Here is an 18210-nt window from a genome sequence, read left to right on the forward strand (position 1 = left end):
TGGTCATTTTGTGTCTTTTTTAAAAGTAATTTAGTGTTCTTTCAGTCATTTTGTGTCTTTTTTCCCCCGTAATTTTGTCTTTTTTTAGTCATTTTGTGTCTTTTTTTAGTCATTTTGTGTCTTTTTTAAAGTAATTTAGTGTTTTTTCAGTCATTTTGTGTCTTTTTTTTAGTCATTTTGTGTCTTTTTTCAGTCATTTTGTGTCTTTTTTCGGTCATTTTGATACTGCCTCCAGCGGCCCCCTGGTAATTTGGGTTTGAGACCCCTGATCTAAACTATCTAGAACTCTGTCTACAGCTAGATCCAAAGAGAGCTTGGCGTCTGCTGCAGCCATGTTGGATCCGTAAGAAAACTACAAAACTACAAGCTTCCGTCTGTCCAGTAGTAGTTGTCAGCGTCTTGCCGTCCCTCCCCGCTCTGTGATTGGATCCTAAAACAGGGCTAAGAATCCGCTATAGACACCAGACCCTTTCACAGTTGGAAATGAAATCGAGCGTGCAAGGCATCATGGGTATACCAGGCTAGTCATCCCCTGCTAACTGCAGCAACCTGCTCCTCTTTCTGCTCCTTTTCAGTGGGTGTTTTACTTCTTCTCCATGTTTTTTAAAGGCAGCGTTGAGCCTAAACTGTCTCACAAAAGTATCGAACATTCCTTAAGACGAGTGAAAACAATCTGAGCTCCTGACTTCAGTTTCTCACCTCAGACTGAAACCGGCTCCTCAACAATTTTCTCAAAATAAAAGAATCAACTTCTCTCTCTCTCTCTCCTCTCGCTGCTCTATATCTCTCGCCCAAGGGCACGTCGGTCCAGCGCTGCTGCCAAAGTGTTTCCTGTTACTGACTCTGCGGCTGTCAGAGCTGAGTGAAAGATGGTTGGAGGCAATAAGAGGAGAGCTGATCTGTCTGTCTGTCTGTCTGTCTGTCTGTCTGTCTGTCTGTCTGTCTGTCTGTCTGTCTGTCTGTCTGGCTCTTTCCACTAAAAACTGACACCTTTAAAACGGGACCAGTTTCATCCCTCAGAAAGAAACTAAATCAGTTCTAGTGAAGCAGAGACGCAGCGATCAACTCTCTGATTGAACTGCAGCAGATCCATCAAACCAGGAGCAGGACTCAAGTCCAGGACGCTGTATAATATGTTTTATTATAAGAATAAGAATATTTCTGGGGAAATTGTGAAAGGGCCACAGGGGCTACTGCCGGTGTGTGTACACTATGATGAGATTCTTCAGAGATTTATAACAATTAATACTAGTAATGTTATGATACTATATAATATACAAGGAACACACCTACAACAAGCATTCCTTTACAAGTATTTATTTATACAGCAACCTATGACCTTTAACCTCAAAATGTGTGTGTGTGTGTGTGTGTGTGAGAAACGTGTATCTGGAGGAGTGTGCGCGCTTTGTAAAGAAAAATGAAGAAACAGCTTTGTAAGAGCGATCTGTTACATCTCCCTTTTTCAGAAATCTTCCTGCGTTTTTAATATGGGAGCCAATGAGGCTGTTGGTGCGTGTTGGTGTATCATCTGTGCGTCCTACGCCCAAACTATAACTCTGACAGCTTTACCAGAGGATTGTGAGGGAGAAGACTAATTTTCCTACGTTTCTATGTATAAATTATTTCTGTAGAGTGGAATTTGCGGCCTGGAGCGCAGTTTTCAAATTTATTTTTTAACAGTTTTACCTCTCCCTCTACACTCTGGCGATGACATCACACACTGTGACACGAACATTCCATGCAATACACACCCATTATAATCTCAGAATTTCTCCAAAAATGATCATGGTCATTGAACAGGGATTGATAAAAAACGATATGACCTATCGAAACGCAAATTAATACACCGATACACAAGACTTGTGTCTACTGTTTAAAGTTTAAATGGAGTCTCTAGGTGAAATTATGCCGGAGAAGTAGACGTTTAAAAATCTCCAATTATTGTTCTTTTTCGCTCATTTTTTGTCGGCCGTCCCATTCATTTCAATGCAAAATTTTGGGCAGTTTTTCGCGATGCAAGTCACGAAAAATTCGTATTCCGTAGCGAAAAGTAATAGCACACCGGTAGCGGGACGAAATTGTGTAATTTAATTTCTGTGGCATGTTTTATAAATAAACTGCAGCTCGAAGTGCTTCACAGTATGGCTTTAAAAACAAAACATCACAAGATAAACACATTAACAAATGTAGAAAGATGCAATAATTAAAAGGCAGAAAACTAAAAGTAGTTTAAAATCACCAACTTTATGTTGGTGATTTTGGCAGCTCCGGTTTCTGCAAGAACTATTTCTTGTGTCGTAAAGATTTTTGATCTGGCTCTACGTGCAGTTTGCAGTTTGCAGAATGCATAAACCAACCAGATCTCCAACCTGAACGACAGAGCAGAGCATTTGTCAGCTCCACCCATAGACTCCTATGAGCATTTGCGGTTCGCGGTACAGAGTGGAGCGTCATTTTACAGACATGAACGGTTCACTGGTGTAAAACAGCTGCAGTTTCTGTGGATTTAGGTAGAAAACCACTGAGCTGGTTTAGGACAGAAACCTTCCTGTTAGACTCTAAAAGAGTTTAAAGAGGAAATAAATGATGAAATGTTGGAAGAGAAGGAGTTAGGAGGACGACTTTTTTTGGTAATTTTGTGTCAGTTTTTTGTCATTTTGTGTCTTTTTTTGGTAAATTTTATGTCTGTTTTGGTCATTTTGCTTATTTTTTTGTGATTTTGCGTCTTTTTTGTTAAATGTTATGTATTTTTTGGTCATCTTGTGTCTTTTTTGTGTCATTTTGTGTCTTTTTTGTGTCATTTTGTGTCTAGAAAAAAGTCAAACTTAAATATGAGTCCTATTTTGCTGCCTGTACAAACGTGGTTGTCGCTTGCAGGGGAGACCAGTCTTAGGTAGCGTGCGTAAACTTTGTTTCAGCCACAAACTTAAAGTCATAAAATGATGTAAAACCACATATTGTCACAATGTGTTTCATCAATAAAAAAAGTGACATTTAAGTCACCTGTTTAGGAGGAAAAAGTTCAACTCAGGATCAGTTTTAAATGATTTCTCTCCACCTGTTGATGAGCAACATTTGTATCAATTCTCAAGTAAAAAAAAGGTTAAATTTAGCACCAAGTGTGTGTAACAAAATGTAAAAAAATTGTTGTAAACCCTTATTCACTCTAACCTTGAAACATTTGACCCCCGGTCCTCCTAAAGAAAATAGAGTTAAGGTTCCCTCCTCAGACTTCTTTTATCCAGACTTTGTCCAGAGGTGTTGCTGGTGTCGAGGTCAGACTTTATACTTTATAATAATTTCTTTACGGAGCGTCTTTGTGTCTCATAAACCTCCGTGTGAGCTGCAGAATTAATATTTCTCTCCTCTAAGACAAACATCATGCAGACAGGAGGGTTCATATACTTTTGGCCTTCAACTTTTTATTCATTACAAATAACCAGAAAGTTTTTTTTCCCCTCCCATTATTAAACTTGTGAGGCCCTGAAAGGTCTCCGTTTGTTTAGAATAAAACTGTAGAGTGTAAAGTTCACTCTCTCAGCTCCTAAAAATACTTTGACTCTGTGTTTGGAGTTTCATTCGAACTGGCATCAGAAAAACTTTGAGCAGACACTCTGCAACCTACATATCCCAAAAAAAAAAAAAAAAAAAAAAAAAGAAAAAATCAGAAAAAAAGATCCTCATTGTTGTCGGTGCACGAAGAAGAGCCCGGCGTGGAAACATTTCACTACTTTTGGCAAAAGTACATTTTTAATTTCTTTATTTTTTGCTCCTACGTTTTTCTGATATCTCCACTTTTTTGACAGCAGAGGCCTTTCTTTTTCCGGAGGATCTTGTAGGAGTGGAGGACTTGAGTTCTGACTCCTCACCACCTGTAGCCATGTTGTTCCGTCTAAAAATACAGCCCCGCTTTGTTCTGGCAGCCTGAAACTTGGCACGGCAGCTCGTGCTGCAGCGCGGGCGATGCCCAGGGTTCAGCACAGGGGAATTCACAAAATGTACATCCGCTCCAACCAGGAGAGCTTTTACTCTCGCTATATGAATCTCTGAAGGCTTCAGATTCTGGCAGGACCGGGCCGTCCTCCTGCTGCAACTCTCTCCGTCTTTATGGTCAAACTTCTTCTCTTCACTTCGGATAAAGTTTGGATTTAATTAATCAGATATTCACGCGGTGAGAGAGGGAGAGTCTGTTTGGCCGACAGCCGATGTTTTCCTGTTTTTTATTTAGTTTTTGTTTTTATTTATTACCTTTTTTTTAAAAATAAATCTCCATTATATAAAATAAGTGATGTGTTCACACGTCAAACGATGGATCCTGATGATTTATTAGCTCCAGACTTCTTTTATTGTTGTAACACTTCCTGTAAACTTAAGGGGGGGAAAATCAGTAAAGAAAGGTCCAATGTTTCCACTCAGCTCCGAAAAATCCAGAATTTTTTACAGGTTTTTAAATTCCTAATCTTTTATGAGGAGGAACTCTTCCACAGCAGGTTAAAAATCTGATTTTTCTACACGTAAAAATATAATTTATGAAACTGTTTTTCGACAATAAATTAATGATGAATTAGATCAAGGAAAGTTTTGTGCAGCAGTTGCAACAGAAAATAGGAAAAAAGTGCAAATAAAACAAGATAAAGGCAATAAATATTATATATAAAATGCAAAAAACAAACACACAAACAAAAGAACAATAAACTTTTATTTATAGAGCAGATTCTTTAAAAGGGTTACAAAGTGATTTTCAGATAAAACAGACAGCAGATGAAAACTAGAAATAACAAAAAACTATTTAATCAAATTTCACTAAAGAAAGCTCTGATTTTTCCACTCAGCTCTGAAAAATCCTGAATATTACAGGTTTTAAATTCCTAATCTTTTATAAGAAGGAACTCGTCCACAGAAGGTTAAAAATCTGATGTTTCTACACGTAAGAATATACTTTATGAAACTGTTTTTCGACAATAAATTAATGATGAATTAGATCAAGGGAAGTTTTGTGCAGCAGCTGCAGCACAAAGTCGGAAAAAAATGCAGATAAAACAAGATATAGGCAATAAATATTATATATAAAATGCAAAAAACAAATAATCTGCTATATAAATAAAAGGGTTTTCTTGTTTAACAAGGTTATAAAGTGTTTTTTAAAAGACAAACAGCTGATTAAAAACTTAAAACAACAAAAATTATTATATAAAATATCAAAATAGAAAATAAAACATGAAAGAGAGCTATTGAAAACAAATAATATGATATAATAAAGTAAAAATTGCATCCAACAAAAAAAGAATGAAAACAGTGAGAAGAATTAAATACAAACTCATCAACAATAATAAATAACAAACAAGTTAATGGTGAGAATACATATTAATACTAATAATACTATATATTACTTGAATTTTAATTTATTTTAAATTATTTTTTCAGGCCTGAACTTCTGCTGAGGTTTTCAAACGGAGCTTCAAATATCTGTCGTCATATTTTATGACGTTTTCACCCTAAAAAAAAAAAAAGATCTTCTAATAAAATCCTCAGTTTGAATATAGATATTTTTGTCCCATTAAGACTCTTGATCATGTTTTATTAAATCAACTTTCTTTACCAAATAAAACAGTTTAATAAAACATTATTACAGAGTGTGTCTCTCTGTGTGCAGCAAACAGTTTCTGACTGCAGTGAAAATGTTGTTCTGAACAGGATAAACAACAACAAATATGGATCCAAGTTAAATAAAAACAAGATGTGAATTTTGGAAATGAATACATCTTTCTTTTTTTCAATAATTAAATTACATTTTAGACTTTACAACAGTCTGTAGTTATTAAAAAAATCAGCAGCACTTGAATCGAATTCTACAAATATTGTTATAATTATAATAATAATAATAATATAAGTGTAGACTAATTATCTTTATCTGCCTCCATACAGAAATAACAGATTTAAACACAGTGAACGACATGCAAAAAAAAAAGAGCTGCGCAGCATTTGAACGGTGATTTAAAACTCAAACATCAGCTTTATAGTTGAGTGCAGCACTAAAAACATTAAACTAAATTATAATCATAAACAAATTACAACTAATATAACTTAGTGGGAAAACTACTTTATCTAGTTGTCTGTTTTTTCCTACAATTCCTACAAAAAATAGAAAATAACTTACCTATAAAATAAAACTTTCCTATAAACATCAATACAAACTCACATTAAACACTTAAAAGCTCAGATTCTCCTGCTGGAACTGATGCACTTTTCTCCTTTTTTTAAAAAACATCATGCAAAAAGCTCATTTAACCTTTTAGGCTATAAAGTGAGTAAATGTGCAACAAATCAGAGCAACAAACATCTACAACGTGATGTTTTTATGATAAATCTGGACCTGAAAAATAACGAAAGATGTCAGCTGAATGTAATGGAGTCAAAAGTACAATGTTTACCTCTCAAATGTGGTGAAATAGAAGTATGAAGTCACATAAAATGGAAATACTTGAGTACAGTACTTGAGTAAATGTAGCTTTACAAAAATGTGATGAACATTTAAAACATATAAAAGCATCCAGCAGGAGAACCCACACAATGATTAGAGGACAATATATAAGTTAGATTTATTAAAGTGTGGTTATTTATAGTCAGAGTTTTATCTGCAGTAGATGGAGGTCGGCCTGGCACCAGTTTGTTTATTTGTTTATTTGTTTATTTGTTTATTTAGAAGGATCCCCTAAAGTAGAGCTACTTTTTAGTGGGGTCCACATTTAAAACATTCATAAATAAAATTGAAAATATATTTATATTCACATAAATTGACAAGTATATTCATTCCGATCATGGCATACTGCATCATAGTTTGACTGATTACCAACATCAATTAGCAAAAGTAAAAAAGTTATCATGTTTGGAGAACTAATAATAATAATAATTATAATAATAAGAACTTGAATTCATAAAGAGCCTTTCAAGAAACCAAAGGACGCTCTACAATATAATACGATTGAAAACAATAAGATGACTAAAGAATTAGGCCCTTGTGACGGTTTTGGGGGTTAGGTGAGTCAAAATGCCTTTTTTAGAGATGGTGCTTGAGAAGTTTTTTAATAATGTCCAGGGAGGAAGGCAGCATTTCAGGTTTCAGGAGAGATTTCTAGAGGAGGGGAGCTGAAAACATGAGCCCCAAAAACTGAGACAGAAACTAAATAACTAGCAGCTTGGTGTTCTGGGAGGTAAAATCACTGTTTTTTTGCAGGATTCTGGTGTCTGTGGAGAGAGAAACATGCTGCAGCTTCACGTGTTTCAGCCTCCTAAAACTAATCAATATCACTCTAAGTGTTCCCTATATTTAGAATATTTTCACCACCTCGCTGTCAGACAGCTCCGTCTTTAAAAAATATATTTTTTAATAGTTTTCATTTCACAAGAAAAGGAAGAGAAAAAAGAAAAAACCCCAAAAGATGATAGACGATAGAAACAAAATTAAAACACAGAACACCAGCTCAGATTCAAACATACAATATTCAATCCACTTTATTTATGTATCACAGTTTTATCAAACACAAGGTTTACAAAGTGCTGCACAACAATATGTGGGTAACACAATAAAATATATATAAATATCAGAGAATGTAATAATGACGTACGGTAAGATTCAGTTAACCCTTAATAAGGCACTCATTGAAATACTTCCAAATTCCAAATTTCAACCCTAGAGAATATTGGAGGATATTACATACAGCCAGAATGTGTAAAAATAAAAAATAAAAACATACGGACCCGGGGGAGGGGGGTCATATCTTGAGACAAAAGTTTATGAGATTAAAGTGGCAAATCTAGGAGAAAAAAATGTATTATTAAAAAAGATTTTTGAGATTTAAAGTGGAGAATCTGAGGGGGAAAAGTTGTTTTTCGCCCACTTTTTCTCGTATATCTGCGACTTTTTTTCTTGTACATTTGCCACTTTAATCTAGGTACTAAATCAAACACTTGGCACCTTTTTCAGTAATCCAACGCATTTGAATATATTCTTTATTGCACATAAAATAGTCTCTAAACAGTTCTGTCAGAAGCTGGTCTCTGTCTCTCTTTAAAGCCACCAGACTCCATTTATAAAAACAGTCCTTTAACCTCTCAGGACACGAGTTTCTAGTCTAACTCTGCCTCCATCTGTTAGTTTGTTACTGTTATTGTGTGACTTTAACTCTTTAAAATACACAAAATAACTCAAACTTACTAATTCAAACCTTCCAAGAATCCAAACTCCGGATGTTATCCTTCTTATAATTCTTCTACATTTAACAGTGAGTGATAATTTAGAACTTTGTTGTTGCACTATTGCACTTGAGTTTATGTTGCACTTGTATTTTATGTCTTTTGTCTAATTCTACTGTCTGTAAATCAGATTGCCTCTCTGGGACATTAAAGTTTTACCATTTGAACTAAATTTTAACGGATCAGATTTCGGCCTCCAACTCAAACTTGTTCTCATGTTAAATTTTATTTCAGTGACTGTTTTGAAACGAGACAATTCAGATTATGGCGGCTGAAATAAATGTTTTACACGTTCAGAATCAGAATTATGTTTATTGTCAGGTAGATTTCACATGCAACAAATAAAAGAACAAACTAAGTGTTTAAAATATAAATAGAGATGAAGACGAGTCAAGTTATTTTATTGTTGCTTTTATGTATGTATTTACTATTTCTATAGATACATTTTAACCTTTTATCTATGTTTTTACAACCTAAACAGGTTTTATTTTATTTTGCTGTTTCATTTTGTTTTCATTTTTCTTTCTTCTTTTTTTTTTGCTATTCGTATTTTAGTTCACATCAATATCTAAGTATAGTCTGGTATATAGTCTAAGTATAGTCTTTCATTTTTTATTTTATTTTTTATTTTATTTTATTTTATTTTATTTTATTTTATTTGCCTCTTTTGTGTGTGTGTATGAGAACTAAAGAATACTGCAAACAAAATCTACCTCTCAAATAAAGTAACTTGAACTTGAACTTAAATACAAAATATGAGGAATAGAAAAACATGCACATTCAAGAAATATTAAAAATATAAACAGTAGAAACAAAATGCACAATTAAATCCAATAAGTTAAGAAAGAAGAAAAATAGTAAATAGCTTAAATGAAAACATAGCAACAAATTAAATAAAATGTAAAAGTTACATATAAAAATAAAAATTAATAAAATGTAATGCAGACCAGCAGAAAAAATAGAAACAGTAGAAACAAAATGCAAATTAAAATACAATAAGTGCAGAAAGAAGAAAATAATAAATTAGCTTCAATAAAAAATATGAGGAATAGAAAAACATGCACATGGAAGAAATATTAAAAATATAAACAGTAGAAACAAAATGCACAATTAAATACAATAAGTTAAGAAAGAAGAAAATAATAAATTAGCTTAAATAAAAAAAAACATAGCAACAAATTAAATAAAATGTAAAAGTTACATATAAAAATAAAAATGTATAAAATGTAATGCGGACCAGCAGAAAAAATAGAAACAGTAGAAACAGTTTGCATCGTTCTGCTGTGATTTAAATGAGAGAAGAAGCTGTGCAGAGTTTCCTGCAGACAGAAAAATGGAGATAAATGTCTAAATCTCTCCGTTCCTGCAGCGTCTTCTCCTCCGTCTGTCTCTCCTCTGATTGGTCCTGACGGTGACCTTTGACCTCCTGCTGTGTGTGTGTGTGTGTGTGTGTGTGTGTGGTGATCTCCTGTCTGTGTTTGTGTTGTTGTTGTGTTTGTGCGGAGGGTTTCTGTCTCTCATTCTTCTGGTCTCTGTCTCCCCCTGCCTGTCTCTCTGCTGCTCTGCCTCCTGTCTCTCTCCTCTTCAGGACACAAACTGTCTCATGTCTCTCTGAGTGTCTGTCCTCCTCACACCTGTCTCACCTGTCTCACCTGTCTCACTCTCTATATTCATATATATTTAAATATTAAAGAGTTTTTTCAGTCCGGTTTCTCTCCTGAAAAGCTGCAGCTGTTGGATCTTCAGCTCAGTAGTCCCGGTAGAAAATGAACTGCAGATTTTCACAGACATGTTTTGAGTTTTAATAACATTTCAACAATTAAATTTGTGTAGTGTGTGTGTGTGTGTGTGTATGTGTGTGCGTGTGTGTGAGTGAGTGAGTGTGTGTGTGTGGTGGATACGTGGGTCTGTGTGTGTGTATGTGTGTTTGTGGGGGGGGTTAAGTGTTGCACCTTTTTATTTTCTGGACAGCACTTTGTGTTGCACCTACTGTATGAAAAGTGCTTTTTAAATAAAGTTTGATTTTAATTAAAAAAACACTTTTTTATTAGACTAGATTTAAGTTTATTTAAGTGTCAAGATACCGACATTAAAAGCAGTTTAGCGTCAAAACAGAAGTGTAAAAAGCAGAGAAATATACAAAATCAATTAAAGAATAAATATAAAATCTAGAATAAACATTAAAAATACAGTAAATAAATCCAGTGTGAACAGAGTCAGCTGTGCAGGTTTAGTATTATTAATATTGAGGACTTATTATTATTTTTATTTAGAGACTCGTCTTTATGTGGATGCACATTGTGCCATAATTTATTTATCTTTTATTTGTATTTAAAGTCATACATGATTTATTTATTTAGTTTAGGTTAGATTTAGTTATTGATACAAGGAATGCTTGTTGTAGGTGTGCTCCTTGTATATTATATAGTATCATAACATTACTAGTATTAATTGTTATAAATCTCTGAAGAATCTCATCATAGTGTACAAACACCGGCAGTAGCCCCAGTGGCCCTTTCAGAATTTCCCCAGAGGAAATTTTGTAGTTTATTATTTATTATTTAGCTGAATTCTCTTAGTGTACGTTAGTTTGGTTTAAAAGCATCAAGTTCTTTATTGTTATGTTTACGGCAGTAGCAGAGAAACAGTCGTTCTAACATAAAATATTGCACAAGTTAAAATATAAAGTGCAGTAAAGTGACTCTAATGTTGTGATGTGCCCCCCTCCCTCCAGGACCCTCTGGACCCGGGTCGCTGTGTGATGGTGATCCGGTCTCTGGTTCCCGGCGGTTCGGCGGAGCGCCACGGCGCGTTGCTCCCCGGAGACCAGCTGGTGTCGGTGAACCAGAACCAGCTGGACCTGCTGAGCCTCAGCCAGGCCGTGGAGGTCCTGAAGGCCGCCGCCCCCGGAGCCGTCCGCCTCGGCATCAGGAAGCCCCTGGTGGTCCCGGTGAGTCCTGCTGCTGGGGTCAGGGGTCAGGGGTCAGGGACCAGGGGTCAGGGGGAACCACGTGTTGATCAGAGTGTGTGTGTGTGTGTGTGTGTGTGTGTGTGTGTGTGTGTGTGTGTGTGTTTGCAGGTGGAGGCAGCAGAGAGGAGCAACACACAGCTGCCTGTTCCCAAGGTAACACACACACACACACACACACACACACACACACACACACAGACACACACACACACCCCAGCATGCATTAAGTTTCACTTTTCTCCCCCTCAACATTTCTCTTCACGGTGCAGTGAAATGCTCTGCTGCCTCCTCTGGTTTCTGATAGAAATATAAATATATTGTGGGTTCTGGCAGGAACGCCGGCTGACGTTTAATGCATTGGACTACAATAAGGTGTCACAAATTTCAGGTTTATAGCAAAAGTCTTTATCCGGAGAGTCAGAAGTGATCATATGTGAAAGAAAATCATCAAATTCGTATGAGGGCCTAAAAACCAGAGAAAAATGATTACAGGTGCATCTCAATAATTTAGAACAGGGGTCTCAAACTCAAATTACCTGGGGGCCGCTGGAGGCAGTATCAAAATGACAGAAAAAGACACAAAATTACAAAAAAAAGGACACATAATTACCAAAAAATACACAAAATTATTAAAAAAAAGACACAAAATTATTTAAAAAAAACACAAAATTACCAAAAAAAGACACAGAATTACCAAAAAGACACAACTGATTTGAAGGCAAACACTTGAGCGGATTGTAATACTGGATTCCACCACTAGGTGTCACAGTAGCCGCTTCAGAGTGGAACATAGAGAGACTGAGACTCCAGACGTCTTGGTGACTGTAATGAACCTCTTAGACTAAGTCTGTCATGTTTCGTCACCCAAAAACATAATTTTCATAATTTACAGTTTGTTTACGTAAGAATGGAGATTCATGCAGCTCCAGATAATTTAAGAACAGGAACTTTCAACACACCTAAATACTTTATATTAGTTTATGGTTGATCTCTGGATATTTACTGTCTTCATCAGCAGTGGAACTCTCTCTGTTTTTCTGTTTTTCTCGTCTGAGTCGAAGCTCTCAGGACGGACACTGTACAGTGACGATATTTTGTGGCCCCCACCTTGATATGAAAGTTTAATGTGAGTTTTATATGAATGGCACTTTACCGTGTTGTGTGTTGAAGGTCCCTTTATTACTCCAGCTGGAGCTTTGTTTCACTTGTTTCTATGGCGACGTTAACAAAAAGAAAGGCAGCTGCTACCGGAGCGTTTATTATTATTATTATTATTATTATCTGACGTGTTGTTGTTACCGCAAGAAGTGGAAATGTTATGAAATATAATTTTGTGGGGGTTTTTTGGGTAATTTTGTGTCTTTTTTTGGCAATTGTGTCTTTTTAAAATAATTTTGTGTAATTTTTGGTAATTTTGTGTCTTTTTTTGGTAATTTTGTGTCCTTTTTTAATAATTTTGTCTTTTTTTGGTAATTTTGTGTCTTTTTTTGGTAATTTTGTGTCTTTTTGAAATAATTGTGTGTCTTTTTTAGTAATTTTGTGTCTTTTTGAAATAATTGTGTGTCTTTTTTAGTAATTTTGTGTCTTTTTTGGTAATTATGTGTTTTTTTAAATAATTTTGTGTCTTTTTTAAATAATTTAGTGTCTTTTTGGTAATGTGTCTTTTTTTCAGTCATTTTGTATTTTTTTTAGTTATTTTGTGTATTTTTCAAGTAATTTAGTGTTTTTTTTAGTAATTTTGTGTCTTTTTTTAGTAATTTTGTGTCTTTTTGGGTCATTTTGTGTCTTTTTCTGTAATTTTGTGTCTTTTTTTGGTCATTTTGTGTCTTTTTCTGTAATTTTGTGTCTTTTTTTGGTAATTTTGTGTCTTCATTTAGTAATTTTGTGTCTTTTTTTGGTAATTTTGTGTCTTCATTTAGTAATTTTGTGTCTTTTTTCTGTCATTTTGATCCTGCCTCCAGCGGCCTCCAGGTAATTAGAGTTTGAGACCCCTGCTGTACAGACTGTAAAACCCTTAAAAGGAAACTTATGACTTATACTTTTTTTACGCTCTCTGTCTGATGTTAATCAAGTCACTCTGGACTAATTGGACCATTAAGATTTTCTCCTCTTTCACATTATTCTCTCTCTCCTCGCTGCCTCTCCCCTTCATCCCTCTTCTTCTTCTTCTTCTTCTCCTTCTTTCACAGTTAAATCTCTCGCTCTCTCTCTCTCTCTCTTTATCTATCTTGTCCCTCTTAACTCATCTCCCGTCACTTTGCTTTATTGCTGGAGATCTGAGACGAGCAGCGCTGCAGAGCAGTCTGACTATAAAGAAAAATAAACAGAGAATAAAAAGAAAGATGAATAAATATGTGGAGGAGGACAGGAAGGACTGGATTTATCTGTCTGCTGTAAAATACTAAAAGCTACAGAAAACAATTAATCCACTGTTCAGGTAATTAGAGTTCATGTGTGGAATGTTTTCACTCTTTATTTGTAACATCACCTCTTCAGTCATGATGATTTAGAGGCCAAAAAATGAACCGATATAGTGAACTTCTGGTCTGGAAGGAAAGTAGACCCTTTTTTCTGTACATTTTTCCACCAAAATTACTATCTTAAGTTACTCAGGAAGCTGCCTTTTGAAACTAATAACCTTATTAAAGAATATTTAACATTATATATTATTATTATACATATTATTGTATATAGTATATTGTTAAATATATATAAAATTGCCTTTTTCTATTAGATTGTTTATTTTTTATCTTTATCTTAAAGGAAAATAATTTTGTGTGCAATTTTTGTGGTTGGCTGTAACAAAGAAATTTCCCCGCTGTGGGATTAATAAAGTCAAATCTAATCTAATTATGATACATTCTATATGCAGTGTTTTACCAATTCTACACTGCAAAAAAGGTGTTTAGTCTAAAAACCAGATAAAACAGTAAATCTGAGGGAAATGATCTTGCTGCATGGACAGATAATTTACCTTGACAAGATTTATTAAATTAAGATTATTAAATCTAGAAATAAGCATGTTGAACACTTAAAATAAGAAATTAACTCTTAAAACAAGATCAATTATCAAACACTTCTAAATCTAAGTGTTTTTATCTTGATAAGAACTAAATAATTTGTCGTGCATGCATAAAAACAATAAAAATAAATAGATAACAGTGTCTTTAAATCACCCTTATAATTGTTTTTTACATGATCTATTGTTTAAAGCAGACAAATATGCTGATACAGATTGATACCAACATGCCTTTGAAATATGGCACAGAGAAATATCTGCTGATAAATCAGTCTCTAGTTTTTTTTAGGTTTGTTTGGGTTGATGTAAATGTTTATCAGGACTTAAGACCAAACAGCCGAACTCTGCTGTTCTAGGAAACTTCTCTGTGTCTGTGTTCAGCTCCAAAAACCAAAAAAAAGAAGTAAATTAATAAAATTCAAGTGAATAACTTGTTAAGATCGCACCTCATTTATCGTCTGTGTAACAACACGTCATAATCTGTCTCTCATTACTCATCATTCATTCTTTGGTACTGTCTCATCTGTATAAATATATGAAAACTCCAAACACTGGTTACATTTGGTGAGTCAGCCGACCTGTAGGTGTGAAAAAAACATCAGTACAATAATTAATAATAACTTAATGCACTTTGATGTTCCAAGTAGCTCCAAGTAGGTGAAAACATGATCCAACCCAAACAGTTTTACACTTTCAAATCCATAATTTAAGATCCTCAAGACTTATTTGAAAAAGCCTCTTTTGCAAAGAAATGCTGCCAAGATACTAAGACTTAAAATAGCAGCTTTCTGAGTAACTTCATATAATCATATTGGTGCAGAATCTAGTGCAAAATTATAGAGAAAAAGGTCTATTTAAATCCAGCTCAGAAGTTCACTAAATCAGTTAAATTTTTCACCTCGAAATCAGTATCAGACACAAAAAAATGACTTATTTATACATATTTTGTTGCATTTTTGTCTGCTAGTTTGATGTTAAGACAGACAAAAAACATGGAGGGAATCAAACGTCTGAACCATCATGTTGTTGTTCACATCAGCTGACATTAACACCAAAACAGATAAATGTGTGATCAGCTAAAACCAGACAGTCATATCTACTCTGTCAGCACTTTAAACTGTTTCCCAGAAGCGTCCAGTGTCACTTTGACTCAGATGACAGAAAGATTTATGGCTGTGAATTTGTCTTGTGCATGTTTTTACTTGACAAGGCTTTTATTCTGAAGGAGCTTCAGGAAGTGCACGCTGTGATCTGGGTAAACTTTGCAAGAGGAGAAGTTTTGGGGGTAAAAAAGATTTGCTGAAGATTTGGAAAAATGTTGTGCAGCAGTGTCGAGGAAACGTTCAGGATCAGTGGATTCAGGCAGGAAGAAATTTGCTTCTGCACTTGAAACGTCCAAATATTCATATTAGCCAAAGTAGTGATTGCATATCTCCAGAAAGCAGACAGAAGAGAGAGAAACGTGATGTTTGTGTCAGTTTATCTGCAGTTTGAAAACATTCTTCTTGTTTTATTTCACCTCTGTCATCTCCTTCCTTCACCTCTCTCTGCATCGTCTTTCTTTTCTCTTTTCTTTTTCTTCATCTTCTGTCTTCGTCTTCTTTTTCATCTTTTTCTTCATCTTTTTTGTCTTCTTCACATTTGTCTTTTCTTTTTGACTTTCTTTTTCTTTTTTCTGTATCTTCTGCATCTTCTTTCTTTCGTTTTTTCTTTGTCGTCTTCATCTTATTTTTCTTTTTGAGCATCACCTTTTACTCACCTTCTGCATCTTCTTTCTTTTCTTTTTCGTTTTCGTCTTCCTTTTCCTTCTTTTCCATCCTTTTCTTCATCTTTTTTGTCTTCTTCGCATTTGTCTTTTCTTTTTAATTTTCTTTTTTTCTTTATGTTCTGCATCTTCTTTCTTTCTTTCTTTCTTTCTTTCTTTCGACTTTTTCTTTTTGTCTTCATAGTTTTCATTTCTTCATCTTCTGTGTCTTCTTTCTTTCATTTTTCTTTGTCTTCTTCTTGTCTTCTTCATCTTCTTTTTCTCTTTGAGCTTCACCTTTTCCTCACCTTCTGCATCTTCTTTCTGTCTTTTTTCTTCATCTTCTGTCGTCGTCTTCTTTTCATCTTCTTTTGCACCTTTTTCATTTGTCTTTTCTTTTGATTTCCTTTTTTCTGTATCTTTTGCATCTTTCTTTCTTTCAACTTTTTATTCATCTTCTGTGTCTTCTTTCTTTTGTCTTCTAAATCTTTTTTCTTTTTGAGCTTCACCTTTTCCTCACCTTCTGTATCTTCTTTCTGTCTTTTTTCTTCATCTTCTGTCTTCATCTTCTTTTTCACCTTTTTCATTTGTCTTTTCTTTAGATTTTCTTTTTCTTTTTTCTGTAACTTCTGCATCTTCTTTCTTTTCTCTTTTCTTTTTATTTATCTTCTGTCTTCACATTTGTCTTTTCTTTTTTATTTCCTTTTTCTTCTTTCTGTATCTTTTGCATCTTCTTTCTTTCAACTTTTGATGCATCTTCTGTGTCTTCTTTCTTTTGTCTTCTACTTGTCTTCTAAATCTTTTTTCTTTTTGAGCTTCTTCTTTTTCTTCATCTTGTCTTTGTCTTTTTCCATCTTTTTCTTCATCTTTTTTGTCTTCGCATTTGTCTTTTCTTTTTGATTTCCTTTTTCTTTTTTCTGTATCTTTTGCATCTTCTTTTCTTTCTTTCTTTTGTCTTTTTTTTTCTTTTCACCTTCATCTTTATTTTCATCTTCGTTTTCTTCTTCTTGCATATGCTTCATCAAATGTGAAGCGGAGAGGTTTAAAGCCTGCAGGTAAAGACAGACAGAGTCCTCTGGTGTCCCCAGCTGCTGGTCTCTACGTGTCCAAATGTCCAAATATTCAATTTTAAGTCAAAGTAGTGATTGCATATCTCCAGAAAACAGACAGAAGAGAGTAAAAACATGATGTTTGTGTCAGTTTATCTGCAGTTTAAAAACATTTCTCTTGTTTTATTTCACCTCTGTCGTCTCCTTCCTTCACCTCCTTTTACCTCCTCTCTCTATCATCTCTCCCCTCTTTCATCTCCTCCTCTCTTTCACCTTCCTTCACCCTCTCCCTCTCTCCTCTCCTCTCCTTAATCTCTCCTCTCCCTCCTGTGTGTCTGTGAGAAGCTGCTGACTCAGCGGGATGGCTTGATGGTATAAAGTGCTCCATCAGCTCAACCAGCAGCATCTCTCTCTTAAGTGAGTCGGGGGGAGGAGGAGGAGGAGGAGGAGGAGGTGCAGGGGAGGAGGTGCGGGGCTGGGGGGTACTCTGAGGACACTCTGGTCCTCCAGCAGCAGTACACGCAGTACTGCAGTACTCTCAGGTACTGCAGTACTGTTGATCCTCTGCAGTAGTTTATCAAACGTCTCATTAAATAAAAAAACTCTTTTCACCTTATTGTCTTTGCTGAAAGTGAAAAACCTGCAGGACTTCAAATCTTCTGCAGCAGTGCAATGTATTAAATATTAAAAAATAATATTATAAGTATTTCTTTCTGCAGCGAATGTGGTTTTCTTTTTCTTTTTTTTCTTTTTTTAGAGACGACTGTTTCTGTTATTAGACTTCATGAAATCCTGTGAGATGTATTCAAAATGACCACACAGCTGAAACAGAAATATGATTATTTTTTTAATCTTGTGCACAGGAATCTTTTTATCTTTATTGTTCAGCACCGAGGCCTTCTCATGTTCTCTCAGGTTATTAAGATTTTTGTCTTGAAGATTTAGATCTTAACGACTTTATTACACATTATAATCTTGTGCTTTAATTTGTGCATTCAAGTTATAATCTAGTGATTCATTTATGAAGATATTAAGGCCACAGGTTATGAAAAAGACCTAGTGAAATGAAAAATACACTCTGTTTTTTAATTCTTCACTTATGTCTTGATATATGCTAAATATATGTTTTTAAAAAAAGTGTAGCCCCGCCCTAACCCCTCCCTGCTTCCTG

General features: G+C 34.8%; 1 protein-coding gene across 1 annotated transcript in view; it reads left to right on the forward strand.

The window, feature by feature from the left end:
• patj (PATJ crumbs cell polarity complex component) overlaps positions 1-18210 on the forward strand; it is a 211853-nt gene that overhangs the window by 49260 nt on the left and 144383 nt on the right. The window contains 2 exon segments of the mRNA XM_059341129.1: positions 10991-11206; positions 11336-11380. Of these exon segments, the coding sequence (XP_059197112.1) occupies positions 10991-11206; positions 11336-11380 (261 nt within the window).

Source organism: Centropristis striata, chromosome 9 (assembly GCF_030273125.1).
Source record: "Centropristis striata isolate RG_2023a ecotype Rhode Island chromosome 9, C.striata_1.0, whole genome shotgun sequence".
Classification (NCBI taxonomy): Eukaryota; Metazoa; Chordata; class Actinopteri; order Perciformes; family Serranidae; genus Centropristis; species Centropristis striata.